The following is a 27,873-nucleotide window of genomic DNA, read 5'->3' on the forward strand; positions in this document are numbered from 1 at the left end:
ATTTCCACAATACTCATGCTTATCTTTTCAAAAAAAGAAACAAGAGGAACAAAAAGATGGATAAAAGAGGGGCTGACTGGGGAGTCTGGGCTGAAGTTGGGGGGCGTCTCCAGGAGGGACCCCGGAGCCCTGGCGTCTCACACGTCCCGTTCCCACACTCCCTCCCCACCCTCAGCAGGACAGCTGATGGATTTCAAACAGGAAGCTGTTTGCAGATAACCCCGCAGCCCCCAGCCTGAGTTGCCAGGAGGTCTGACAGCCGGGCCAATTGCCCTGCGTGTGGACCGCGGCCCGAGAATAGCAGCCCTGAGGCCCCGGGCGCAGTGTCCCCACGGCCGGCCAGTGGTGAGGACGCCCTTCCACCTGGTGCGCTCCTCAGGTAGGGACGCTCTGCAGCCTTGGGGAGCAGGACAGGGTGGGGAGACGCCAGGATGGGAGGCGGGGACCGGCAGGGCAGAGGTAGAGGGAGGACCTGGGTCCGGGGTGGGGAGCTGCCCTCAGGCGGGTCTGTCACCGGGACCAGGCACCGGAATTCAAGATTTGGTTAATTCTGTAGTTCAGGGTGGAGATTTCTGGAGCTGACGGATGAGAAGGACTTGGATCTATCCATTACTGGGAGGCTGAGTCAAGCCCTGCCAAGTTACTCAGATTTACAGAGGTTTTTCCTGAGCCCCAGCCTGTGAACAAAGTGGCCACAGACCCAGCCCTCGCTCCTGCACTCCTGTGCAGGCTGGGGCCGCAGCGAGGACAGCTCGTCTGCACCTAGAGGCCAGCCGCTGTTTTGGGCTCAGAAATGGGCATCCCAGACATGGGGGGAAAGGCGGGGCCAGAGAAGGCAACTTCCAAGAGCAAACAGGGGCGTCTTATACAGGGTGGGGTCACCCTGTCTCCAAAACTGGACTGGATGGGAACGCCACAGGTGCTGTCAGGCCTGGCCGGCCTGCTGGGCTGAAGTTAGGCAGCAGTTCTGAGCTGAAAAGGCAAAGTTCAGGAATCAAGTGTGAGTGGCTGAATCTTTGTTTGCACCAGTGTTCAATTTTATTTACAATTTTGAAACATCTATATGCCAAGTAAGAGGACAGGTTGGGGGGAAGCGGGTGGCGCTCAGTGGTAGAGCACGTGCTTAGCGTGCACAAGGTCCTGGGTTCAATCCCCAGTACTTTCATTAAAATAAATAAATAAACCTAATTAAGCCCCCCCCCAAAACCCTCAAAATGGTTAAAAAAAAATAGAGAACAGATGATCTGCATAAAACTCGGGGAAAATTGTAGGGAAAAGGCCTCGCCTTACTTCGTGGTCTTGGTGAACAGCAGGGAAGCGTGTGCCTCTGCGGTGAGACTCCATCAGGGCCACAGCCGCGGGGGAGGCCGGTGTCGCTGTGGGAGGCTAAACGGCGGGCGGCTGGGTGTCCCTCGGCCTGTGCACCCCGAGCTCCCCAGCGCTTCAGGGAAGAGCTTCTCCCAGGAATTCGTGTTCCCATAAAATGCTGGGCCTGCCACAGACAATTAATGAAAATGCACAACTGCATGTTTGGCCAATTAAGCCGCGTTTTTTTCACTGTCTGTTTCATTCTTACAATGGATGTCTGCTAAGAATTCCAAACTGACTTTCCTTTCCCCTCTGAAGAACCAGCCTCCTTCACTGAGGGGGTTTGGAGCCCCCCACCCAGCCTGGCCCGAGAGGAGGGGGTGGGGGTGGGGAGCTGTGGCTTCCCCGTTTATAAAACAAAATTCCTTGGGGAGGGTACAGCTCAGGGGTGGAGCGGGTGCTTAGCATGCGTGAGGTCCTGGCTTCACTCCCCAGTGCCTCTGCTTAAAACAGAACAAAATTCCACTTCTGAGAGGGCAGGAAAAAGCCCAAAGTCCCGGAAAGAGGCTCCCACTCAGGGCCCGTCCACCCTGACCTCTGCCAGCAGGACCCGCCATGTGGACCAGACACACGGGGGCTGGGGGTCAGTGGACCGGGGTGGGGTGAGTGAGGGACGGCGGCTTCCGTCCAGTGCTCACCTTCTGTGGGAGGTGGGATCTGATCCCCAAGCTGCCCTGGGGACCTGCAGGGAGAGGCAGTAAGTCTTGCCAAACAGCAGGGTTGTTTCTCTAAAGAGGAAATTCCCATGTCAGCCTTCGAAGCCTGAGACATTTAGAAAGACCGGAACTCCATTTGCATCTGACAGATACCAAGAAGCAGGTATCCATTGACCTGAGCACTGCAGTCAGTGGAGCAAATGCTTATTGTGGGTTTTTAGAAAATTGCCATGTGGGGAGAGGCTACAGCTCAACGGTAGAGGGTGTGCTTAGCATGCACGAGGTCCTGGGTCCAGTCTCCAGTACCTCCATTAAAAAAATTAAAAAAAAAATTGCCATCTAGTTGACACACAAAACCTTGCTGTCAAGAGCTGCATCCTGGACAGAAGCTACCTGGGCCGAAGCAGCAGCCGTGCGTGCTACGCTAAGACCGCAGTGCGTAACCCAGCCTGCCGGCAACCCCTCTGGGCCCCTTGGTTGGAAAACCGTCAGGAACCCCAGGACAGCGACACCACAGTCCCACCGCTCGGCCCTCTGCGCGGGTCTGCGCGGGTTGCACGTCCAAGGAGCCGGCCCTGGGGCTGCCGCGCGGGCGAGGCTGGGTCAACCCAGTGGGAACGTGGAAAACCGTCGTCAGGAGAAGAGCTCCAGGTCTGTCTGAGCTACGGGTGTGAGCGTCTTCGTGCTCGTCCGCTCTTTCTCTCGCTCACTCACGTCAGTGCCTGCAAACCCCGGGCCCCGCGTGCCCCGAGCCCTCCCACTTGCAGCTGAAGTTGCCCAGGGCACCCGGGTCCCGTACGAGCCGCTCGCACGGGGACCCAGGGCTCAGCAGGGCTATGGAGGAGCCCGGCTCACCCCGCCCGGCTGTGGGCCCGTCCCTCCCTCTCTCCCCTGTGGTCCTAATACCAGCGTGAGCGCAGGGAGCAGGCCAGGGGGACAGCGTGCGGCGAGGCCATGACCTAGGCTGACAGGTCAGCCTCTCCCAGCTTCATTTTCGTGGTCTTTAAAACGAGGACCCCTATGCTCCCTGAGATGGTTGAGGGAATTAAATAAGATATGCGTGTCCACGGTTGATACACAATACTCATCTCCTCCTTTTCCCTCCCCGGAACATAAAGGGCACAAACCTCAATGCAGTGCCCCCGCTGCTGCTGTGACTTAGGGAGGGGACGGGCCCCGCCCCTAACCCAGCGGAGGCTGACGGCTGGGCAAGCGGGGAGTGGCATCGGCACCGGCAGGGTCGGCTCTGTGACCACACGGGGGAGCGGGCCTCCCTGCGGGAACGTTTTTTGCCTGTGCCCCCTTCGCACAAGACGTGCTAGAGGGTGGGCCCTTTCTGGGGACACAGAGCACCTGCAGCTCAGAAGTGCTGCTTCCAGCTCCGGTTTGTCTGGAAACCGTGGGGCTGCCTTGCAGGGTGGCGCCCGTCCAGTGAACTGCCCGCACCCCACCGCCTCCCTTAGGATGACCCGGGGGCGGGGAGGAAACATGCTGACAGAGGAGAGGCCGTCTGGCCGGGGCACTGGTCCGGATGCAGCCAGGTGCACAGCTGTCCCCAGACACTGTGCTGCCCGGACACTGAAGTCCCGTGGGCAGGTCTCTGCCTGCTGCCACCAAGACTTCCCCACCTGCTGCAGCCGGGACCGGCACGTATGGTCCCCACAGGGATGTGGGACCAGCTCTGTTCCCCAGACACTTCCAACCTCTATCCCTGTCCTGCATCCCTGGTGACAGGTGCTTTCTCACTCACAGAAGTAGGTATCTGATAAGCTACAGTGCGCGTAGGAGCATGGGTGGATCCTGGTCAGACTGTTGAGTAGAGCAGTGTCACAGAAGACCGTGCAGTGTGACCCGGTGTCTAGGAAGCCCTGACCCCGGCAGCCGGGAGCCTGTGCTGCCTGAGCCCATCCCCGTGTGTGGACTCCAGCCGTGGCCGGAGCCTGGCGGGTCCACAGTCCAGGGGAGCGGCTCCTCTGAGGGGAGGCGGGGAGCCGGGATGGGGACCCCGACTCCGACTCAGCGAGACCTGGCGTGAGGAGGGGGCGGCCCCCAAGGTTTGTTCTCTAGCTGAGCACCGTGGGGTTCATGAAGCATAGACACGCCTTTATATGTGTTAAATATTAGTTACAAAGAACCAGTTACGCCTCCCAGGGTGGTCACCCCTGGGCAAAGGGAGCATCTTGGTGAAAGTGGGGAGTGAGGGAGAGAGGGAGAGGGAGGGAGGGAGAGCAAAACGATGGGAGGGGCTCCGGGCAGCTGCGGCCCTGGCCCCTCGGAGGGGTGGGGTGGCCGGTGTGGCCTGCACACTGTCACTTGCTGTCGGGCTTTCGGAATTCCTGTCACTGTTTATGCCTTCCTTCCTTCCCTCAGGGGTCAGTGTCCTGTGAGGCTCATTATGAAGAGGCGTCTGGCTCTGATCAGCCTGACCTTCCTGTCCGTGCTCCGAGCTGGGCGTCCTCAGCAGACGGCGGACGACGCCTGCTCCGTACAAATTCTTGTCCCCGGCCTCAAAGGTAACGTCCCTGGCGTGGGGAGAGGCTGGCCAGCAGGCGGGGAGCTATGTGCGGCTGGCATGGGGGCCATCCGTGTCCTGAGCCCCGGTGCCGCTGCAGGGTCAGACCGCGGGCCACGTTGGTGGCCTCGGTTTCCCCTCCGGTGAAGTCAAGGGTGGGACTGCACGGCGCCTCCACTCTCTTCAGCTGGGGTTCTGTAATTCTGCAGCCGTTTATTTGTGCTCAGCCCTCCCTGCAGGGTCCCTGTGAAGGCAACTGAGATCTGTCCCCGCCGGGCGCACGCCACCCGCGGGGACCCTCAGGACGAGCCGCTCTCCCCTGGTCCACTGCCGGATCAGGACCCAGCGAGGTGTCCGACTGGGTGCCCCGCTCTGGAACCCACACCCCTGCGCTGGGCGCCGAGAGCTCTTCATTCCTTCTCCTAAAACCCACAGCACCCGCCCTGCTGCTTGGTCTGCAGTTTACCTGCAGGGCGAGCTGGCTCTGCAGACCAGGTGGCGGGGGGGGGGGGGCGCCAGCACGGGGGTGGCTGAGCCCTCAGAGCGCGTCTCATCTCAGAAGTCACTGGTTTCTCCAAAGTGTGGGCAAGACACCCCAAGTCTTGTGGTTCCCACGCAGGACCAGCCCACGATTCGTGGGCCCAGGGCCCCTTGTTCAGAAGTTAGAAAGCATTTCAAGACAGGGACAGTGCTGCAGCACGTGGGGGCGTCTGACCCTGGGGCCTCGGGCTCCTCAGAGCAGAAGGTGGGGTCCCACGTCCCCTCTCAGGCTACATGGACCCCGAGCCTAGACTCTGCCAAACGGGCCTTTGCGAGATGCCAGCAGCCTCCCCCTGTGGTGACGTTGGAGCAGGTGGACTCACATTAGAGGCTGTGGACCTCTGAGGAGGGCAACCCAGCCAACGGCAGGGCGGGCACCTCTGGAGGCCAGACCGCGCGACAGGCAGGGCCCCAGCTGAGGGCAGACGAGGCCGGTGGGCCCGAGAGTGGGAGCTCGGGGGTGGCAGGGTGGCTGGCGTCAGGACCGGGACGTCAGGAGACCTTCCAGGACGACAGGCCTGCCGCCCACACGAGCCGGCCGGCCCTGTGTGGTCACTGATGACCAACCCGCTGACCTGCTTTGAAAACGTTTAATTATGTCAGAAAAGCCTCAAGCTTAGACGCTGCGCTGCTCACTCAGACGTTTGGGTGGGAGTGATTTCAGCCTGGACTCTGGGGTGTGGGGTCTGTGAGTGAACCCGCAGGTTTAGATGTGTGATGCGGTGGGAGAGAGGGCAGGGCCTTCGCTGTGGGAGCCACTGGCCCGTCCGGGCGCGGGGGGACTCCTGGTCCTGACCCCCCTTCACGCTGGCGTCCGGGGGCGGGAGGCCCGCAAGTAGCTCAGGCCCCCGCATGGTGGGGGTGGGGGTGGGGGTGGGGGTGGGGGCTCCAGGCCTCTGTGCAGCCGCTGGTTCTGCTGGTGCAGATCGCTAGCTGCTCCCCCAGGTGCCGTGGGGGAGCTGTGCGGCCATCCCACCTCTCCTGGGTCCCGGGGTGCCGTCTGACTTCAGATGTGTGGCCCGTCTTTCTACGGCCACGCGGGCGATGGAAGGAAGCAGGCTTTGAGACGCGTGGCCTGAGCTTACCGGACGAGCCATGTGAGGCCTCTGTCCACCACATCGGGAAGTGGCACAGCCTCAGGGTTTTGTCAGGATTAAATGGTGGCGATGTCTCCAGGGCACACGCGTGCAGGTGCAGGAGGTCAGTGACTAAACTGGGCGGCCATGGCTTCTCTGCTTCTGAATCACTTGGGGCCTCCCAGGCACACAGCTCCTGACTCCAGAGCAAATCTCGGGTAACCTGGGGACACACCCTAGGATGAGGGCGAAGGAGTGGTTGAAAAGTCTACTCATTATCATAGAAAGAGCCAGACATTTTACACAGTCCCTTCCTAATCTCATTAAAAACGTACCAGTCCACAGAAACGGGGACAGAAACTAGAAGGAAAACCCTGAACTGTTGGCAGCCGTGCTCACTGCTGAGTGCAGTGCTGGGAGCGTGTGGGACACTCACGGAGGGGCAGGCCAGATTCTCTACAATTCAACGATGAAATCAGGGCAGTGTCAGTGGCAGGTAACTCTGGGTTTGCAAGCTCATCTCAAGGGCACTTCTGAGAAGACGCTTTTTGAAATCTGCGTCGGTGACGGCTTCTGCAGAATCCGAGATAAGCTTGTTCGGGCCATGTGCTCGGCGGGCCCCTGTGCAGTGCTTCCTTCTCCACGGGTGGCCCACCCCGGGGTCACCTCACCTCGTCTCAGCAGTGACTTCCCACCACTTAACACTGCTGCGGTCAGTGACGAGCCGCTGGATGGCCAGGCGAGAGCACGGTCCACAGAGAGCCGTCCTGGTGTCACTCCTGTCCCTCCCACGCGCACAGACGGAGCGTCGGCAGGGCGCACCCGCCATGCGGTTCTTCAGTGGAGGGGTCCGTCAGTGACCGACGTGGACCCTGCTCTCCAGGGCTCGCCCTCCAGCAGGTGGACAGACAGGCTCCCACGTGGTGCTGAGGCTGAGCTGGGGTGTCTGGGGCCGTGGGCGACCCAGTGCTTGTGTTCTGAATCCCGGGGCTTCAGGCAGCGCTGTTTCACACGTCCAGTTTGCGCTCGCCTGTCAATGCCAGACAGCGACTCTGGTGGGGAGGCCTCTTAGTACATTTATTAAAGCCCTTAGAACCTGGATATCTTGCTCTTTTTTAAATGTCCAGCTTTGTTGAGGTGTAACTGATGAACAGAAGTTGTGTGTATTCAAGGTGCACAGCGGGACGCTGGGGCACACAGGCACACGGGGCGGTCGCAGGGCCACGCGGACTGAGGCGTCGCAGTGCACCTGGTTACCATCTGTGTGTGTCTCGTTCTGACGTGGAGGCCAAGGGCAGCATGAGTTCCTTCTTGGCGACGAGCGTGTGCGGCCAGAAACAGAGCCGTTTCCTGCTGCCCAGGAATGTCCTTGTTCCGATGTTTACGCTGGGCAGCAGGGGGAGGGTGGGGGAGGAAGTCTGGGGTAGAGCAGCGAGTTTGGGGCTTGCAGCAGCAAGAGCTCAGGACGCTGCAGACTCTTGTCCCCTGCAAACTAAAGCTTGGCGTCACAGCAGAGCCCTTCGGGGGGCTGCACCCCGAGCGTCGTGGGGCAGTGACGCGGCAGCTGGACGGCCGCCCTCTGCCCAGCACCTGGTCCCACTGAGCGCGCCCTCGCTGGGTGAATGAATGAAGCCGCTTGGCTTCCCTCTGACCTTGCAGACAGTCTGTGATGCTCGCAGTGCATAGTGACCCCAGGGCAGAGACAGACGGTGGCAGTACAGAAACCCAGGGAGCGGCTCCGCCCCGGGTGCGCAGGGAGACACGACTGGGTGGGGTGTGGACTCCATCTTCAAGGAATGCTCCGTCCAGTGGGGGAGGTGGGACATGGGTGGGGACCCCGCTGGCTCCTGACTCGGAATCTTGAAGGTTACTGCCAACCCTGCCCTCTTGGTCGGCCCCCCTCTGATGCAGGCATGGGACCACTGTCCTTCCCGCCTTAAAGCCGGGCGGGGGTGTCTGGGGGTCCCTAAGCGTGAGGTCTGAGTGCTGTCTGCTCACAGCCCGCCTGTCTCTTCCCACCCCACCAGGCAGGTGTCCCTTTTTCTCCTCTCTCTGCCTGTGGCTGCATCTTCCTGGCTCAGCAGGCTTCCCTTAAAAGCCACTTCATCAGGGAGGCCTTTTCTGATCTCAGACTAAATTGCGGCCCTTTTGCTGAAGTTCTTGCCTCCTTTTGTTCTTGGACCCCGTGCTGCTAACGAGAATTCTCTGTCAATCTCATGCTCATTCACATGCATGCGGTGTTTAAAAATTCCTTCTCCTCTGGCCGCTGAGAGAACGTCCTCTTTATTCTTGTCACTCCGCGCTGTCACTCTGACTCGTCCGGGTTATTCCCCCTGGTTCCTCCTGCTGCTGCTCTGCGGGCACTGGCCTGGCGCTCTTCTGGGCCCTTCCTTAGAGCCGGGAAATCACTGCCATTAAACCCTCCCAGCGATCACGTCTTCAAAGGCCTGCCCTCCTCTCGGGAGCTCCTGCAAGATGGATGCTGGAGCTGGGGTGGCTTTTTCTTCCGCTCTCAACGTGACGCCTTCAAAACGGAAATAAGACTTTCCTCTCCTTCTGTGCCAGCGTTGCCTCGTGAGGAGCCCTGCGTGCTCATCTCTTGCTTCAGGAATTCGCCTTTGTCACGGGCCCCTGTTACTCAGCCTACCTGTAATTTATTTCGGAAATTAATTTCATGCGTGAGGTCTCCGGCTGGTCCTCTCCCATCACTGTTTGCTCTTGCTCGTGGACGCCTGTTCTCTGGTTTTAGTGGGGATACCCAGGGTCTGATTTCAGAGTTGGGTGCTGGGGCCCCATGAGTCCACCTTCCTGTTATTACTGCTCGTCCCCGCCGTCGGTGTCCCTCCAGTGCCCTGCTGATTCTTGGTGGTGAGATCAGTCTGTTAGTGGGAGTTGCTTGCTAGACTATCAGTGCTTCTCCAAGTGTGACCCTGGCAGCGGTTTCCTTTCTTTTGAAAAGATAAGGAAAAAAATTGAGAACTACCCAGAGAGTCAAGGGCCCCATGCGTGTGCCAGGCATGTGGACACCCTTTGGCAGTGGCTCTGCGGTGCCGCTGCAGCCGTGGCAGGCACGTGGCAGGGACATGACGGCCCTGCCTCCTGCATCTTGTTGGCATGCACTTCGCTTTTCTCTTTGTTCACCTGTGTTTAAATGAAGCATCCCTGCCTTCAGGCCAGGTGATGAGTCTGGGGGAATTTACGGGGGGATCTGTAATCCAAGCTGAGCCTCTCACCGAGGGGTGGTTCGTGCACCTGAGTGTCGGCTGCTCCGTGCACACCTGGGACGGTCCAGTGGCCACAGGTCAGCAGCTGCATGCGCTCACAGGAGGAAGGCCCCGCTGTGACCTCGAGGGGGCCACGTGGCGATGACTGTAGTCTGGAACAGGGTCCCAGTCGCCGGAGAAGGGATCCGGGAGGAGGACCCTGCCCCTGCGCAGGAGCGTGCGCCCCGGGGAGGGGGGTGCTCACACCAAAGGGACAAGGGTGTGCTGACACGGGCACCAGGTTTACTCTTCCCAAGTGCTTCGCCGGACAAGGGAGGAGCGAGGCCAGCGGGGACATTTCCTGTCTTCACACTGAGGGCAGTTATGGTGGGTCTGGGAAGCCCTGTGCACCGAGGGCAGCCCGGGGCGGCCCAGGGGGAGCACTGAGGGCAGGGACAAGTGTATGCCCGGAGGGACCAAGTCAGGCAGGAAGCAGAGCCCTGAGAACAGACCTGGCGCAAGCACACCGAGAGCACTCCTGTTGGCCGGGCCGGAGGGGGTGGGAAGAAGAAAGCCTGGGCCGGGGTGGGGCGGAGGCCAAGGGCACAGACGGGGGGAGGGGGGCTCTCCCTGGGTGCCCTCTGCACAGGCACTGCGGCCCTGCGCTCAGAACGAGGTCCTAAAGGCGTGTGATTCTTCCACAGGGGATGCTGGCGAGAAGGGGGACAAGGGCGCACCGGGACGGCCTGGAAGAGTCGGCCCCACGGGAGAGAAAGGTACTGCTGCCCGGGGCTGCGGGGCTGCAGGGGGAGAGGGCTGGGGGCGTTCGAGAGGACTCCGACTCCCGTGTAGGTCTCCGGAGGGCAGAAGGCCTGGTGGTGAAGCAGGGAGGGCGCAAAGGGGCTCTTTAAACAGTGCTGCTCGGTTCCAGCCCGCCCGGCACCAAGACACAAAGCGCCTCCTGGGAGGTGCGCCTGGCGGGGTGGCTACGTGCATGGAAATTCAGCACTGGCTTGGCCCCTCACCAGCCTCACGTGCGAAGTAGGGATCAGTTGTGATCATTACCCATGTGAGTGCAATTGTGAGGGTGTGCAGACAGTGATGGAAATGTGCAGACAGTGATGGAGGTGTAGACAGAGGTGGTGGTGCAGACAGGGATGGAGGTGCAGGCAGGGATGGTGTAGACAGGGATGGAGATGTGCAGACAGGGATGGAGATGTGCAGACAGGGGTGGAGGTGTAGAAAGGGGTGGAAGTATAGGCAGGGGTAGTGGTGCAGTGATGGAGGTGTAGGCAAGGGTGGAGGTGTAGACAGGGATGTAGGTGTGCAAGGAGAGACAGCACAGATTTGGGTGGGGATGGGGGTGTTACACTGTGGCCCCCCATTTATGGCTGATGGACCCTAATCACCTTGAATCTGCTTCCTCACTAGTAAATAGTGTAGTTCTGCCCGCCCCGGGCACTGCTGAGACTTGCAGGAAATAGTCCTGCCTACAACATAGCTGCGCAGCGCTCTGCGCTCTGTGGTGTCGACCGGTGTCATCATCAGGGTGCACTTGCTGCCTTAAAGTTCCGGACGTCGTTAAGAACCGTCCACGGAAGTGCTTCATCGGTGCTCACACGCTGTTCTCTGAGAACACGCACTGGGCTTATCTATCAGCCCAGCCCGTCTCGGAACATCAGAGTTAGGTGGCTTCCAGTTTTAAAAAAGTTATTATGGGGGGGGGTGTAGCTCAAGCGGCAGAGCACATGCTCCGCAAGCATGAGGTTCTGGGTTCAATCCCTGGCATCTCCTCCAAAAATAAGTAAGTAAACTTAATTACCTTCCCTGCCAAAAAAAAAAAAAAAAAACAGTTACTGCGACAACACAGATGGGGGTCATTCTGTTTTTAAGCCCATGCACTTTTTTTTTTCATTTTTGACGTGTGATTTATGTACACGCTCCATCAGCGACTCTGACAGCGGCAGACACCTGAGAAGCCCTGGTCACAGTCAGGGCCCAGAGCACATCCGTCACCACCCTCCCTCCATCAAGCCCCGGCACTGACTTTTATTTCTTACTTCTCCTTCACTCATAACAAATTAAAAAAAAATGAATGATTCTCATGGTTCAAAGTTCAAAGACACAGAAATCATTCACAGGGAATGGTCGGCTTCCTGTCCCCTCCAGGGGCCTCCCAGCGACAACCACTGTTGTGTTTATTTATCCCCACCGCGGTGCTCTGTGAACTGCCCCGTGAACGGTATCTTCCCGCTTCTGGACGGACAGCTGCAAAATGCACGGCCTGTTCTGCGTTTGCTCTTTTCACTTAGCGGTGTTGCTGGAGGTCATCCCACAGGAGGACACACAGGCTTGGATCACGGTTCTCATGCAGCAACGTGGTACCCATGCTTCATCTAACTGGCCTCCTGTTACTGGAGAGTTACGTTTCCTAGGGGTTTGCTGCAGAGAATAATCTCGTATATGCCATTCTAGCGTGCCTGGGTTCAGCTTGACGGTGAGCTCCTAGCAGCGTGATTGTAGCCGGAAACTTGTGTGCATTTGAACTGCGGTAGATCTGCCCTCCGGGACGGTGGGGTCTGTACACCCTCTGCTCTCGGAGGCACAAGGAAGCGGTCAGTCTGGTGGCAGGAAGAGGCCACGTCCATGTGGCTTTAACTCAGCCTCTCTCACTATGCATGAAGTCAGCTCATTTTTCGTGTGTTTAAAAGTCTTCTGTGGTCTTTTCTTCTTTTTGGGGGCTTGTCTTTTTAAAAACCCTTCCTGGGTCCTTTCCTTCTTGATGCCTTTGTATTTTCACTCTTCTGCTTGTGTGTTCTGTACTTGTCTCTGGGTATTTCCTTCAGATAAGTTGCTGGAAGTGGAACAATGAACTTTAAAACAGGCTGTCAGCACCCCGGCCTCCTGTGGGGCCCTGGGCAGCCCTGTCTCGCTGAGCCGCCCTCCCATGTTTCGTGCTCCAGCCGCGTCTGCGGAGAAAGCTCGGGAGGGAGTGAGGGTTCCGGAGGTCCCACCAGGAACAGGGCGTGGGTGTCGGGACAGGGGCTGGGGCCGCTGAGCGCGGGCGCCGAGCTGGCCCAGGGGTGGGCTCCACTGTCAGGTCTGTTTGTCTTCTCATCTGTAAAAGGCGCGGGCGGCGACGTCACTGCTTCACAAAGTTCTTGGGTGACAGTACGTTAACAGGCTCTCAGAGCGAAAGCGCTCGGCGTTTTTACTTTATTGCTGTATTTCTCATGGAGTTGAGAGCACAGCACATACATCGTGTCACTTGTTTTAGTGCGGAACTAATTATGAAATTTACGGGGTGATAAAATGTGCTCCTCTGTTTTGTGAGGACGATGTCCTGCTTCACAGTTGGGAAGTGCTCAACCCCTGCTTCTGGATGGTCGCAAGTTCCCTTTCATGATGCCATGTCATCGCTGTTTTTTCAAAGTCGCGGTGTTTGAGTGGCAGCCGCACCATTTCACGCAGACGTGGCCTCTTGGTGGCTCTCTCCTCTGCATCAGCTGTTACCGCAGCGTTTAGCTCTCTCATCGCTCTCCCTGTCCCACTCGGAAAGGCAGCGCGCGCCCGCAGCCACCGTGGATGCGCTGTTCTCGCGTCTGCATCGCCTGACGAGAACGAACGTTGCCGGGCAGGGAAACAGCCCAGCTCGCTCTACTTTCCTATCATTAACACAGAGTTGAGAGCCATTAGGTGCTGAGTGCTTGGGGGACGCAACCTGGAGCCCCCGCGCCAGTGGCGTAGACAGGTGTGCGGACCCAGCAGGGTAAATCGAGGCAGAAAGCCACAGGACAACGCAGAGGGGAATTTGGGCTGGATCCAGAAACTGCCTTGTTTCAAGTTTTCCCAGCATATAATAGTATTGTGTGCTCATGATAGAAAATTTATGTATATCTAAAGGCAGTGAGCAAAATCACCTGTAACAAAATCATCCAGAGATAACCACTGCTATTGCTATATTTCCTTTTGGGGGTGACTTCTTCTGCTTTGATGTAATTATACTGTTTATATGCTTGTACCAATTTCTTAATTTTTTTTTTTTGCAGGGGGAGGTAATTAGGTTTATTTACTTAGAGTTTTTTTTTTAATGGAGGGAGTGCGGTTTCAACCCAGGACCTCATGCGTGCTAGGCCACTGAGTTACAACCTCCCCCTCGCTATTTCTTAAATTTAATGTTATATTTTAGGGTGAGCATTTTTCAAGCGATAAAATCATCTTAATGAACGTCCAGTATCCATGGGTAACTGAAAATTCCACCGGGGGAGGTGTGTTCTGGAGTGGAGTCCGGGGTGGGGCTCGGGCAGGACAGAGGAACCTAGACTGGCTGTTCACAGCCCCGTCCACCTGCTTAACAGCTAAGCAGTCAGTCTAGGAGGCGATGGCGGAGCACGGGGTTTGCTAGGGGTCGGCAGCTTTGTTTTGGGGTCTTTGCTACTTTGTAGAATATGGAGAACAAGTCAGCCCAGGTAGGGTGCATCTGGGTTATCAAACAGCAGAAAGCTAGTATGTACCCCTTTTGGGTGGTCTTTAGGAAGAGGACTGGCCACGGCATGATCGAACGTAAGGGAGTAAACTAGGATACAAGAACAGACATGCAGTTGATAGAAATATTTACAAAAAGGTATAAAAAAGATGGGAAAGACATCGAAATGTTAGGAGTAGATATTTCTGGCCTGTACGATATGGACATTCACGTTTTCTTCTTTAAATTCCTCTCGCGCCCCCTGCAGGCTGTATGTTCGGTGTCCCCGATGGCGTGTGGGGACTGTGTTTGTGACGTTTAGCATGTTATTTTGAAGGTGGCTGTGGCTGTGGCCGGGCCTGTTGGCAGTGCGGGTTTACCTGGAGGCCAGGTGTTGGTCTGTAAGCTCTGGCCAGCTCCCTCAGACATCCCACACGCTGACGGTCAGCACGGCTGCATTTGGGCTTGTCCGAGCCCAGACACCGAGAGGTGCGGCCAAGCTCCAAAGAGCTAGACCGGGTTCAGTGCGGCCAAGCGCACGGTGAGCTGTGCTCAGGCCTCAGGTGTGCTGGGGAGCTGGCCTCAGCTACAGGACGTCCCAAGTCTCCTTCCTCGACGCAACCTGCTGGGTGGCGGGATTCTGGCAGCCACCTTCCCGCCCTCCCGCATCCCCCCTTCCAGGGACTTTCCCTGCTGCTCGCTGACTGCGCGGCTGCACAGATTTCAGGATCTCCCGGAAGGTGCTCCACTCCGGCTGCGCGGCACACGGAGAGCAGTGACCACTGCAGGGCCAGGGGTTGGGTGGGTTGGGGGGACCTGCCGGGTTTTAGCATCGGCTCAGTTCTGCTAAGGATGGCAGTGGGGAGCATCAGTCTTGGTAGGTGTCCAGGGCCTTTTATAGACGATTTACAATGCTGTGCTAGCAGGTGGATGGCAACGTGATCCAGTCACACATATACACACACATATGAATTCTTTTTCAGATTCTTCTTATAAGATATTGAAAACAGTCCACGGGAAGGGTGGGCTGTGGGAGGGGCAGGCCCGGTCAGCGCCAGCCTTGCCACTCACCAGCTCTGACGGCTCCGGCTCCCAGTTCCCACCTGTGAAGGCAAAAGAATAACGTACTTGGAAGTATTCCCTGTTGTTTATTAAAGGATGAGAGCTGGGGACTTGGGAGTGGGGCTTGGTCAGCTGCCTTATTCCTGCTTCCGAGCTGTTCCGGCATTGAACTCTGGGGGTGGGGCAGGGCCTCTCGTCCCAGACAGCCACCCTTCGGGGGCCTCCTCAGTCGCCTGGGACCGTTCTAAAGTGCTGATCCCGACTTGCGGCTGTGTTGCTGTTCCCCCAGGGCCTGCGTTAAGCCAGCTTAAGTCCTTAGTCCTGTTTGTGCCGTGCAGTTAGACCGTTCATGCTGGCTTGTCACTTTTTAGAAATTATTTTCACTGGAATCATTCTTTCCCATGAAACTTTTTCCAGACTCCTTGAACAGTTTAAAAATTGTATATCATTTTTCCCCACCTCACAGCCTCCTGATGCCTCTGCCACTCTGAACGCTCTCTGTGCCATTATTTGCACCTGGTGGGAATTTTCAGCTCTCAGTTGTGTAGAGAGGTTCTCCCATCGATTTTTAGTTAATGACAATTTTTCCCTGCGCAGTTTTAGCCGACGTCGGTTTTGTTTTGTGATGGCTATTTCTACCAGTAACGATCTTTATGAAATGGTCAGAAGACTAAAAGCTCACATTCATGTTTTTGCTAGTTTATGAAAAAGTATGAGGAATTCCCTTCAGATAGTTCAGAATTCCTCCCGTGTCCAGCCTCCCTGGGTTTTGCACACTTCCGTTTCCTCTGCGGGGGCCCATCACCTGCCGCCTCGCTCCTGACTGGAGTCTTCTCCCATCAAGGACCTGGCCCTTAGTCAACTGTTTGAAAAACATCTTTGCGGGGGGGCAGGGGGAGGTAATTAGGTCTATTTATTTATTTTTGTTTTCTTTTTTAAATGGAGGTGTTGGGGATTGAACCCAGGTCCTTGTGCATTTGCTAAGCATGCACTTTGCCTCTGAGCTATACCCTCCCTACCAACTGTTTGAAAAATATCTTGACAGTCAATGTCTTGGAATGTCTTTAAAATCTGTGGGTGACCTGGTCTGCGGCCAAGGGCCTCAGGAGCGTGTGCACCTGCCCCTCCCCAGGTTCTAGAGGGGTCTGTGGGCAGAGGCGTCCCTGCTGCCGACTAACCGGACAGCTCTGCTCCAAGGATGCTTCCCAAACCACAGTGCAGTGCAGGCACCAGGACCAGCTGGGGATCGAGTTACAGTGCAGTTTCGGTTTGTGGGGTAGGGGAGCTGAGATGCAGCAAGTGCACGGCCAAGTTCCTGGGGTGGGGGTGGGAGATCTCACGGTGCTGCCCGGGAGCCTGGACTGCAGGTTGGTCACGAGGGTCTGGACACCCTCCAGCTGGCGTCCTTCTCACCGCAGCTTCCACGCTGTGCAAGGCGGGGCTGGCTGCAGGTGCGTCTCCGTCTTGGGTGGATTTGCCGTGTGTGTTGGGGGGTCTCTGATCACACACTGAGCAGCCCCTGCTGGGAACTCAAAACAGCTGCAGGCCAAGTGCAGGCAGGCTGACAGAAGGCTGCCTTTTCTGGAATAACAAAGAGGGCCTGCTGTCCTTCACTGAAGTGAGAGTGATCTCCGCCTTTCCAGCCCACGCGGCTGTGTGCACACCGTGCGGGGCTGGCTTTGCTGACACAACCTGCTGAAAGCGTGTCATCTCAGCTTTCAAGGCTGCTGTTCCCCAGACACACGGCTAAGACGAGACTGGGGGGCCACCGGGGCCCCTCGGCTCCGAAGCTGCAGACCCCCCCGGCGTGTGAAGGTGGAGGGCGACCCCACGTCAGCAGTGGGCTTTCTGGGCTCCGTAATGTGCACATTATCTTCGTTAAAAATCACTGAGGAAGCTGGATTCCAAGTGCTCTTTTTCGCCCTGTCTCCACTTCAAAGGACTGTGCGAGGTCTTCATTAAAATTAATAAGAATTACCAGCCTGCTGCGAGCTGCCCCCATTCCTGGTGCGTGTCCAGAGGACAAATGTGCGAGGCGCACGTCTCATTAGTGGGATGGGATGGAGAAGGGCCGCCCCAGCGGCTCACAGCTCCCTGGGCTGCCAACAGGATCCAAGTGTGACCCCGCACAACCAGGGCGCCGAGATGTGTTTGCTTTTTGCAAAAAGCTTCTTGTCATTTGCAGGAGCAAGAGGAAGCAGGGAGAAGGCAGCAGAGCTCTGGTTCCCGCCCAGTCTCCACGGGTTTGCAGCCTCACTGCCCTTCTGCCCGAGGGCGGCTTTCCAGGGAGGGTCTGCGGGTGAAAGCGAGTCAGCGTTGCAGGCGACCTTGGGTTGCTACCAAGGAGAGGGCCTGCTGACAGCGTCAGCGGATCCAGAGACCAGTGGACCGGTCGGCTGGGGCTGCCCTAACACTGCAGACACGGTGGCGTAAACGACAGACATGCATTCTCTCTCAGCCCTGGAGGCTGGAAGTCAGAGACCGCGGTGTCGGTGGGGATGGTTCTCCCTAGACGCCTCTCCTTGGGGAGCAGATGGCCGCCTTCTCCCTGAGCCCTCACGTGGCCTTCCCTCTGCGTGTGTCTCCCTGCTGTCTCTTCCCCGTCTGACGGGGACACCAGTCCTACAGGATTAGTCCCTCACTCTATGACCCCATTTGACCTTGAGTACTTCCTAAAAGGCCCCATCTCCAAATTCAGTCACATTGGGGGTTGGAGCGTCAACACATGAATCTTGGAGGGACACACAGTTCAGCCCATAGAAGGCGGCAATGGCAGTGAGAGGTGGAAGTCCAGCCACACGCGTGAACGCGCTTTCCTGGCATGTAACATCCCCAGAGGCGTTCTAATTTACCGCCAAGGAGGGAGGAGCGAGCAGAGCTGCCTGACGGCAAGCATCTCTGCTGCTCCTCCGGTTTGCACCTGGTGCTGGCAAGGAGTGGCTACAGTGGAATCTCAGCCAGCGCCGGTGAGGGCTGCCTGCAGGGTCTGGGCCCCTGGACTCACCCAGGGCTGTGTTAACACGCGGAATCCGGGGCTTGAGCTGACCCGAGGCTGCACGTTTGTGCAGGTCCAGGTGGGGTCCGTGTTGCTGGGTGTGGACCACCCTTGAGACGGCAGCTTCCCCGCCCCGAGGTTCCGCTGACAGCGACAGCACCTGACGCTCACACCCACCTGCCGCGTGCCCGACGAGCTTCCGGACGGAGCAGGAGTCTCCTGCAACACCCAGGGAGGCGGCGCTGTTATTACTGTTACGACCCTCGTTTTGTGAATCAGAATGCACAGAGATGGTGCAGCTGAATGACAGACAGAGGACCAGCCCCGTGAACACTGCTCCTTGCGGGCGGGTGGGCGGGAGGGCAGCGCTGTGGGCCTGGGGCCTCAGACAAGCGAGAGAGGAGCAGTTATCACAGGACAACATTCTGCAGAGAGAAAACAGAGGCACAGAGAGGCTCATCCTTCGAGGGCAGAGCTGGGGTGCAGACCGGGGGCTGCCTGGCCCCCGCCTTGGCCTCCTGCGTCTCCAGCCTTCTCGAATCCCAAACATCAGGGGTCTCCACGCCTGGTTCTTGGACCAGCGACAGCAGCCTCTCCTGAGGACTTGCAGGGACTGCCCCACCCAGCCCCATGAGGTCCCCTCTGTGGCTGGCCCAGCCACCTGTGGTGACAGGCCCCCGGGGAGCCCCTGCCCTGAGGCCTGCGGACCTGCGGGAGTCTGTCCTCACTCGCCCTTGGGCTTGGGCTCCGTGCCCGCCTCTACCCCCTCCGTGAGCAGCTGGGGGTCTCACCTGGCATCCGATTTTCTGTGCTTGTGCCTGGTTTCTCAGAACCCAGCAGGGACCGAGTCCCACACTTCTCCAAAGGCAGGAGAGCGCTGGGGACAGGAGCTATGTGTCAGCAGCGACCTTGAATCAGCGGTAAAGGCCGGCTGTGAAATCCAGAGACGGGCTGAATGCCAAAGGCGCTCCGGGCACCTGCAGCTGCGACGCATCCGCAAGAGCGGGCTGTGTGCTGTGCTTGCTGCCCTTCAGCAGATGGAGCGCATCGTTGATTACCGGTCTGTGAAGCCGGGAGGTCTTGTGGGGGGAGCGCTTTACCAGGAGTCTCCCCCCGGCACGCACCCCCGGGGCTCGTCGCCCTCTGCCTGTCCGCCTGGGGCCGCGGGAGCTGTCTCGGTGGGAGCAGAGCAGAGGACGCGTTGTTCCGCGTTCCCTCTGCAGGGGCTCAGGGAGAAGCTACCCCCCAGGTCGGCAGGAGGCCCACACCTGTTCCCAGCTTTTCTGGGTGGAGTCTTCTTAGTTGACAGCAGACCCTTCAAGTGACGGCCTTCACTCACCCCGGTCTGCCCCGATCTGCCCATTACAGCCTGGCCCAGACTCCTCTGCAGTGTTTGGTCTTTTGAACAAGAAGGCGTGTTCCCCGGGCAGGAAGGTCGCTCTGTAGGCCACCATCCTCTGTCCAGTGGGAATCCGGTGGGGTTCACGTGCTGGGAGCCGTCCACCCAGCTCATGGCTGTCTGTGCAAAGCCCTCTGTCTGGGTCTCTGCCTTCTTGTCTGAAGACGCGGTTGGGCTGGGCGGTCCCCAAGGCCACCTCCTGCTCTGGGCACTGTCCTCACGGGACTGCCTGACGGAGCTGGAGTTTAACTCAGCGGGTCTGCACTTCCCGTGAGGACATCATGGCTAGTGCCCAGCAGACCCTGCCGGTCACTGAGGAAACCGCGTGAAAACAAGCAAAACCGCCTCTAGATTCGGGCAGATGTGGCAGGAAGAGAAGCATAGACACTGAGGTAAGCCCGACATTCGTCCTGCTCAGCCCGGCTGTGCCAGCCCTCACGTCCCCACCGGGACCTCAGCACGGCCACCCCCAAGAGTTAGGGAAGGGCCACGGTGGCCTCTGAAGAAAGGGTGCAAGGCAGGTTGCCCTGATGGTGGCCCGAGGCCTTGGAACACCGCTGAGGGCAGGGTGTGCCTCCAGGACACCAGCCGTTCTCTGGGACACACTCTGCCGGGGGCTGAGCAGAAACTCTGTACCGTCTGTGAGCTCAGAGTGCGTTCGTGGACAGAGGGTCCAGACAAGGGGGATGTCTCAGTAGCTCATGGGACGTAACCAAACACCACGGACGGGCGGCTGGGACCCCCGATGCTGATTGCTCATGGCTCTGGAGGTGGGATTCCCAGGGCAGGGCGTCTACACGGTCAGGGCCTGGGGAGGACTGTCTTCCTGGGCTGCAGGTGGCCACCTGTTTCCCGTGTCCTCACCTGGTGGAGACAGGATGGCCGGCTCAGACCAGGGCATAGATGCCACCCTGGGGCCCCACCCCCGTGATCGCCTCTAACCCCGACCACCTCCCGATGCATCACATGGAGGCTGGGGCTTCAGCCTCTGAGACTGGGGGGCCAATTCAGCCCACAGCAGGGGGTGATGGTGGTCAGGCCTACCTGGGGGCGTGACACTCCTGCAGAGGAGCGAAGACAGGATGCGGGAGCTGGAGGGGGAGTTCAGAGAGAAAACAGGTTTTAATTATTGGAAGGACTGCCCCGTGGAAGGCGGATCAAACTAGCCTTGTGTCCCTCTGGCTGTAAAACCAGAACCGCGGCTGGAGGGAGCAGGCCAGCAAGTCAAGTCCCTGCAAGTCAACGGAGCAACGGCTCTAGTGACGGGAGCCGTCCGGGCGGGGCCAGGAGAGTTCCCTGGGGAGCTGTGGGCTGCGGCTTAGAGACGGCGGGGGGGTGGGGGTGTCACAGGCCTCTGTGGGCCCGCCCGGCCCCTGTCCCTCCTCCAGCCATGGAGAGCCCTCCCCACGCCCTACGAGTGGCTACTGGGCGTCCGTTACCACAAGCCAATGCTCGTCGGTGATTTCAGCACCGTTTCTTTTTCTGGATCGCCGACAGGGCGAGTGCCGTTGACTGGCTGGTTGATTGAAAACTGTTTTTTCTTGTTACCTTGTCCCTCTCGCTGCTCTGCTGTCTCCCCGTTGGAGAACGAATCAGGTTGCAACGGTGTCAGAACTCGACACAGAAAGGCTAGGTCCCAGCCACCCACTGGTGGGAAGGGTCCAGGGCTGTGTTGTCAGTTACGCGGTGCACGTGTGGCCCCGGGCCCCCCCCAGACCCCGTCCCCGCAGGCTGGCTGGACATGTCCCCTGGCCCGTCCTAGGGCATTTTGACCTTGGAGTGTCCCTCCCTTTCCTGCCCTCGGGTCCCAGGGAATGGCACCCCCACCCCCAATGATGGGCCAGGAGCTTGGGTCCCACTGTCCCTCTGCCCTCATCTCCCCGATGGCCTGTCTCTGCCCCTTCCAGGCCCTCTGCCCGTGTGACCAGAGGTACAGTGACATCGACCCCAGCAGGTGGCTCTCTTCTCCCTACTCCCCACGGCTCGGCTGACGCGTCACCCCTCCCGATGCCTCCGTCCAGCCCCTCGCTGGGTCGGGGCCCCTTGCCGGGGCCTCCTCGAGCCCTGTGCTCTCCTATCACAGCACTTGTTACGTGAGCGACAGCTGTCTCTTTATTTCCCCGATTTCCCGCCATCACTCTCGTGTCTCCGGCGTCACGCACAGCACTCGGTATCCATGGCCGGGGTTCCCTCCGTCGCGGCTGGACTAGGTACCTGACCCGGGCAAGCCCTTAACCCCCGTGAGCCTCGTCTGTGCAGTGAGTCACTTCTGTGACCAAGTAAGAGGCCGACGTGCACGTGCTTTGTGACCAGCGAATGTGCACAAGCCGGCTGTGTGCGGCCTGTCTCCACGCCAGCCGCAGCTCGCCGCAGCCTGCGCTCTGCCCTCCGCTCTCCCCCTGGTCGGGGTTAGGGAGCGTCACAGAGGTGGACTCGCTGGCTGGAGGTGCTCCGTTCCCAAGAGCCCTGGCTGAGATGAGGACACGGGTGGACTGTGTGGCCTCCTCTGTCTGTGGAGTGTGGCTGTAGGGGACGCGCGTCTTCCTTTGGAAAAAACATCAGCAGGTGACATGTGAAGAGCCTCCTGCCAGCTGCATACATGACCTTGAAGAGATGGAGAGCCGTCCTGGGTTCAGCCTCCTCACGCGTGCGTGTGTGTGTGTACGTGTGTGTGTGTGCATGTTCACATGAGATGGCAAGCAGGTGTCCTGGGTTACCTGTGCCTCGACCAACTCTGATCTCATTGTTTTCTACAGGAGACGTGGGTGACAAAGGACAGAAAGGCGTTGTGGGCCGCCATGGAAAAATTGGTCCCATTGGTTCTAAAGGTATTTCTGACATGCCTCTGGCCCCCGTCCCCTCCCAGTGCTCACACCTGGGCCCTCGGAGAGTGACGGGCTGGTGGCCATGTTTATTTGTGTGCTTTGTACGTGGTCAGGTCTGTCCCAGTGTGTGTGTGGGGCGCGATCAGAGTTGACTGTGTGTCACTGGGCTGGGGTAGTGCTCTGGTCCCCAGGGTCCACATGCCGCCTGGGGGGGGAATCGAGACCCCCATCTGAGCCATGGCAGGACCGTGTTCCCGAAACACCATCCACCTCCCGCTTGGGCGGCTCAGGCTTTCGCGGCTGGGGGCTGGCTGCCCGTGAGCACGAGGCGTGGGAGGACCGCAGCAGCAGGAAGCGGCACAGGCGCCCCCCGACCTCGGTGCCCCCCCGCCCCGTGCAGCCCTGGGGGCAGGCGGCTCAGGAGCCAGGCCCAGGGCAGGTAGGGGGTCGCTCCGCCTGCCCCGCTCTCCCGCCCCCACCCTCACTCAGTGGGCAGACGTTTTTAGAGCCCTTGGCTTACCTGGCGTCCATGCTGGGCAGCAGGGGGTGTGGGGTCGGGGAGGCCAGGGGCCCCCAGCCCTGTGGACGGCTCCCCGAGGGTCCTGTCGTGGGTGCAGAGCCCGGAGATCCAGGCTGGGGAGGGCCTGGGGCACCAGAGCTGCTTCGAGCTGGGGACAGGAGGGAGTCTGGCGGTGGTGCCCACGTTCCCCGGGCATTGAGCTGTGAGTGGGCCACATGGTCTGCTCTGATCGCGGGGCGAGGACCTCACGGGTCTCTCGTCCTGCCAAATCCGTGGGAAGCACTTCTCACGGATTCATTAAAAAGCACACAGATACGCATGGTGCAGAGAGGGGTGTGTTCGCTTTGAAAAAACTTAAAAAACTGTGTTAAAACATTTGTGACATAAAATATGTCATTTTAACTTTTTTATTTTTAATTTTTAAAAAATTAATTTTTAACTATTTTTGTTTTTAATTTAAATTTAAAAAAATTAAAAAAAATTAAAAATTTTTTAATGAGTGAACTCAGGACCTCGTGCAGCTAAGCATGTGCTCTACCACCAAGCTGTGCCCCGCCCCCCATTTCACCTGCTAAGTGCACAATTTAGTGACATTAAGCTGGTTTGCAGTGTCGTGCAGCCATCACCGCTATGTAATGGCCCCAAAGAGAGACTGTGCTTGTGAAGCAGTGACTCCCTGCCCACTGCAGCCCCTGGCAACCTCGAATCTGCTTTCTGTCTCTATGAATTTGCCTACTTAGGTATTTCATATAAATGGAATTGTGCAACATTTGTCCGTTTGTGTCATTTCATTTAGTATGCTGTTTGCATTATGCGATGTGGTTGCACGTGTCCAAGTTTCCTTCCTTCACAAGGCCGAGTGATAGTCTGTTGCCTGAGTGGACCATGTTTTATTCATCCGTCCACCTGCTGATGGCCATCTGGAGTCTTTCCCCGGTTCAGCTACGGTGAAGGATGCAGTCGATATCCGTGTACAAGCAGGGACGTGTGTGCTTTTAATATCCAGCACGGGCTCAGGATAAATGTCAGGGTCTCTCCAGGGGACCCCTTGCTGAGGAGACCCTCCATGGGTTGTGTATGTGACCCGCTCCGTCTCCGACACTGAACCTCAAGTCGTCTTCAAGCTCCTGATGTGGATAAAAGAAAGCAAAGGGGTCATTTGGATGGAGACCACTGAACTCACTCCCACCCGGTCAGATGAACACGCATCTCCGAGGACGGAGAAGCCGCTGCCCCTCCGCTGTCCCGGGCCAGCTGAGATGCTTAGGCTCTCTGTGGGAGAAGAAAGACAGCACGTTAGGGACACTCCTGTGATTTCGAAGTAAATACTCGTTGTCTGATTGCAGAGCAGCTGGAGAGCATTATCACCAAGAGTTTCCTCTACCTCTTATTGTATAACTGGGGAGAAGAGGGGTGGCGGGCGGCTACGTGGCATGTCCTGTCCAGTGGGTCTCCCGGTGGCTGTGCCCCCGTGACGCCACGCTGCCTCTCAGAGAGGGGCCAGGAGGCTGTGATCTCCGCGTGGCCAGGTGTGCTCCTGAGCCTGGATGAGAGCGTCGCCAGGGCCCACCCAGCGCGCACTTCACGTGCTCTGACCGAACGCTCCTGCTCTCACCAGAGACCCGGAGAGAACCGGCACTGGGCGCTGAGGCTGCAGGCTGTCCTGTGAAGTCCGGTGACACGTACACGTTCCAGGCCATGTGAACAGGGCCTGAGGAGTTAATCCCCCGCAGAACAGAAGGAGGGTCTGGGAGGAGTCCCAGGGCATGGCACGGAGGAGAAACAACACGCTACCCTGGACGTTCTGAACTTGTGAAGCACATCCCACCCTGCTTGGTGACCTTGGCCTTGCTTCTCTTTTTCAGGTGAAAAGGGAGATTCTGGTGACATAGGACCCCCTGGCCCCAATGGAGAACCAGGTATGGCATAAAGAGTCTGGTGATTTTTAAAAAAATTTATTAAAACTGCACATTTAAAAGTATAAATCATGAACTAAAACTGTGACAGGCTGGAAAACAGCTCAGGAGACTGACGTGCCCTCCTGTCCCGCACACGCTCTCGTGGACCATCCCTGGTATTTCTGCGTTCTGTTTGAGGCTGTGGTCTGCTTGCCGACTCCGTGCTGTCGTATCTTATCGTAGATCTGCTCAGATCACCGTCCTAAAGCGCTCTCCTCCTCCCCTAACCCGTCCCTGGGAGCCTCAGCGTCTCCCCTGTCCTCTGAGCCCCAGCGTCTCTGAGAAGCACCTCCACACTTCCCTTTTTCCCTCATTCTGGATGTCCTTGCAAGGACTCCCCATGACCCTCTGCTGAGCTCCCCCAGAGGTCAGCGGGGACCCCCGCCCGGCTCAGCAGACTTCACCGACTTCCCTGCTCGCCATCCCCACCCTATGCCCGTGTGGCCCAGCTGTGGGCAGACCCACCCGTGGGCAGACCCACCCATCCTCCCTGCCTGCCGCCCCGCCCCCCACTTTCTCTCCTCCTCTGTGGAGCTCTGTCTGCTGCCCTCTTCTGTCTCCACGTGGCCGGACTGCTCCCTGCATCTCTGGGGTTCGGCCCCACAGTTCAGACCCACCAGCCACTCAACCCCTCTCCTCACCAGGTTCGTGTTGTCCACGTGCGGCCTCTCCCACCGCCCGCCAGGCTGTCCCCCAGACTGTCCTGCACGTCTGTCCGGTTTCCTGTTCCTGCCACCTTGTCACTCAGGCTCTCACAGACCCACCCAGTTACTGAAACACCATCCTGACTGGTCTGCGCCCCCCAGCCCTCTTTCCCACCACGTGTTGACCACAGGAGCCACTTCGCAGGCGCCAGACTGAAGTGCAGGACACAGAGTCTGAGTCTCTGGGTGGGCCCTGGCTGCGGGAGCTGAGGGGGCCTGTCAGGGTCACACCGGATCCATCTCTCCAGGAAGCGTCAACACCTCAGACCTCAGTGAACTCAAAGATAGCACGTGCCTTAGAAAGTTCACCTTAGAGAGAGTTCCCCTAAAGACAAACAAATCCACCAGCATCGTTGCAGATGCCCACGTGCGGAAAGGACCGCGAGTGGGGGTGGGGATGTCTGGGCTCTGGGTGAGGGAGGAGGGGTGGGAGTTTGGAAGATGAGGTCAAACACTGAAGGGTAGGTTCAGACTGGAAACGTGGGCTGAGAACCCCGTGCGATGGAATCTCTCAGGGAAAGGGGCAGTCAGAGCAGAGGTGGGCGGGAGCGGTGGCTCCACTCCAGCTCTGCTGGAGAAACGAGCCGGCAGTGTCCCCACGGGCGATGGGTCCCCCAAACGCTGTGGTGGCTGAGTGACGTTCTGAGAAGTCTCCTGACCATGCGGAGATCTTTATAGGAGGAAGATCAGGGTCCTCTCCAGGGGGCCGGGAGCAAACAGCTAACCAGAGGCCTCATGACTTGACGTCACCCAACAGTTCCACCCCCACCATTTTCTCAAATGGCGCGAATTCTCTGCTCCCCAGTGTCACTGCATGGACACTCCTCCCTTGGTGATGGTCACCCCCGACCCCTCTCTTGCCTTTCCAACCTCACTACTTTCTTCCCATGGCAGCCAGAGAGATATTTTCAAACTTAACTCTGACCTTGGGGTTCCCCTGTTAACCCCGTCCATGCCTTCTCCCTGCCGTTAGGAAAAGCCCCAGGTCTCCCCCACAGCCTCGGAGGCCCGCGCGGCCCGCATGGCCCGCACTTTGGGGAGGGCCGCCTCCTTCTCTTCTGGGCCCGCCCCCTTGGCTAATCTCCCTAACACGGCAGCCCTGGTCCCCGCAGGCATCCCGTGTGAGTGCAGCCAGCTGAGGAAGGCCATCGGGGAGATGGACAACCAGGTCACCCAGCTGACGGCAGAGTTAAAGTTCATCAAGAACGGTACGTTCTCCGTGCCTCCCTGTCCCCATGCCCCCGAAGGCACAGGGGCGCGGGTTTGCTACAGAGACGCGGTGCTCACGCCCCGCCCCGCCTGCCCCGCAGCTGTTGCCGGCGTGCGCGAGACGGATCAGAAGATCTACCTGCTGGTGAAGGAGGAGAAGCGCTACGTGGACGCGCAGCTGGCCTGCCAGGGCCGCGGCGGCACCCTGGGCATGCCCAAGGACGAGGCCGCCAACGGCCTGCTGGCCGCCTACATCGCGCAGGCCGGCCTGGCGCGCGTCTTCATCGGCATCAACGACCTGGAGAGGGAGGGCACCTTCGTGTACGCGGACCGCTCGCCCATGCAGACCTTCAACAAGTGGCGCAGCGGGGAGCCCAACAACGCCTACGACGAGGAGGACTGCGTGGAGATGGTGGCGTCCGGGGGCTGGAACGACGTGGCCTGCCACCTCACCATGCACTTCCTGTGCGAGTTCGACAAGGAGCACGTGTAGCCGAGGCCCTGCCTCGGCAGCGCTGGCAGGTGGCAGCCCCCATCCCCAGGCGGCGGCCACCAGCCGTCCTCGCGGTCGGGGGAGGGGCTTCCCGCCGGCACTGTCCCCCGGCAGGGGTGCGGGTTTCCCAGTACAGGCTCCGTTTCTGAACCTTAGAGAACGGTGCAGGCTTAGGTGAAAAAAACAGTGTTTCTGGGTGTTATTTCTGAAGACCTGAAGCTTTATTACTCGTACTGACGCCCGGATGTCCGTTATGTAAGCGTTCCTCAGCCCTGCCCGCGGCCGCGTCCCAGGCGGGAAGCGGAGCCTCCGACCTTCGCCCCACCGAAGCGCAGAAGCGCGGCGGGCTCTTACGCTACTTTCCTCCTTTTCATTTCCGTATGGAAAAGAGTCCTTTTAACTTCGGTCGGTGTTTCTTTAAATTACATTAAGTCACACGTTCCTTTTCACTGTTAACCAACTAGAAACAATTTTGCTTTGCCGCAAACCCGGAGTTCAGGAAAAAAAAATCCTCTGCATTTGACAACTGAATGTGTGTGTTATTTTTCGCCCTCAGTTTCTTTACTAGCTGTATTGTTACCTATTTCTGTATCACAGTCACCCGAAAACAGCAGCTGGGGACAAAAACGTCAGCGCCCTCACCGTCAGGGCTCCCCCCAGGGCGCGGTGGGGCACCGCCTCACCACCCACAACCGACTGGGAGGTGGCGGGTGGGATTCAGCTCCTCGTGGGTTCATTGCTGGGCGCCTCTGCCCTGGGCAGCTCCCCACACGACCACTGGCTGCCTCCGAGCAGCATGGGAGGGCCGGAGCCAGAGCGTGAGCCCACCCCTGGAAGTGACACCACCACCGTCTGCATTCTGGTCTTAGGAGCCAGTCACCAGGTCCA

At 58.6% G+C, this 27,873-nt stretch overlaps 1 protein-coding gene across 3 annotated transcripts; it reads left to right on the forward strand.

Moving 5' to 3' along the window:
- Nucleotides 1-223: 223 nt before the first annotated feature.
- On the forward strand, nucleotides 224-27,516 carry COLEC11 (collectin subfamily member 11). 3 transcript variants are annotated; one of them, XM_045518027.2, is made up of 8 exons: nucleotides 224-379; nucleotides 2,394-2,675; nucleotides 4,395-4,537; nucleotides 10,060-10,131; nucleotides 22,033-22,104; nucleotides 24,487-24,540; nucleotides 26,396-26,491; nucleotides 26,594-27,516. In XM_045518027.2, the coding sequence occupies exons 3-8, from the start codon at nucleotides 4,420-4,422 to the stop codon at nucleotides 26,983-26,985; spliced, it is 804 nt and encodes a 267-aa protein (XP_045373983.2). In that variant the 5' UTR covers nucleotides 224-379; nucleotides 2,394-2,675; nucleotides 4,395-4,419; the 3' UTR covers nucleotides 26,986-27,516. The 3 variants fall into 3 exon arrangements, with proteins under 3 accessions (XP_045373983.2, XP_010955237.2, XP_074197714.1); XM_074341613.1 differs by having other exon boundaries at nucleotides 227-379; nucleotides 2,368-2,675; XM_010956935.3 differs by lacking the exon at nucleotides 2,394-2,675.
- The last annotated feature ends 357 nt before the right edge of the window (nucleotides 27,517-27,873 follow it).

Source organism: Camelus bactrianus, chromosome 15, assembly GCF_048773025.1.
Source record: "Camelus bactrianus isolate YW-2024 breed Bactrian camel chromosome 15, ASM4877302v1, whole genome shotgun sequence".
Taxonomy (NCBI): domain Eukaryota; kingdom Metazoa; phylum Chordata; class Mammalia; order Artiodactyla; family Camelidae; genus Camelus; species Camelus bactrianus.

Coding starts and splice junctions, on each gene's coding strand:
- COLEC11 (XM_045518027.2), top strand. CDS start 4,420: ATGAAGAGGCGTCTGGCTCTGATCAGCCTGACCTTCCTGTCCGTGCTC. Junction 10,132..22,032: donor CGGCCCCACGGGAGAGAAAG/GTACTGCTGCCC, acceptor TGTTTTCTACAG/GAGACGTGGGTGACAAAGGA. Junction 24,541..26,395: donor TGGCCCCAATGGAGAACCAG/GTATGGCATAAA, acceptor TGGTCCCCGCAG/GCATCCCGTGTGAGTGCAGC.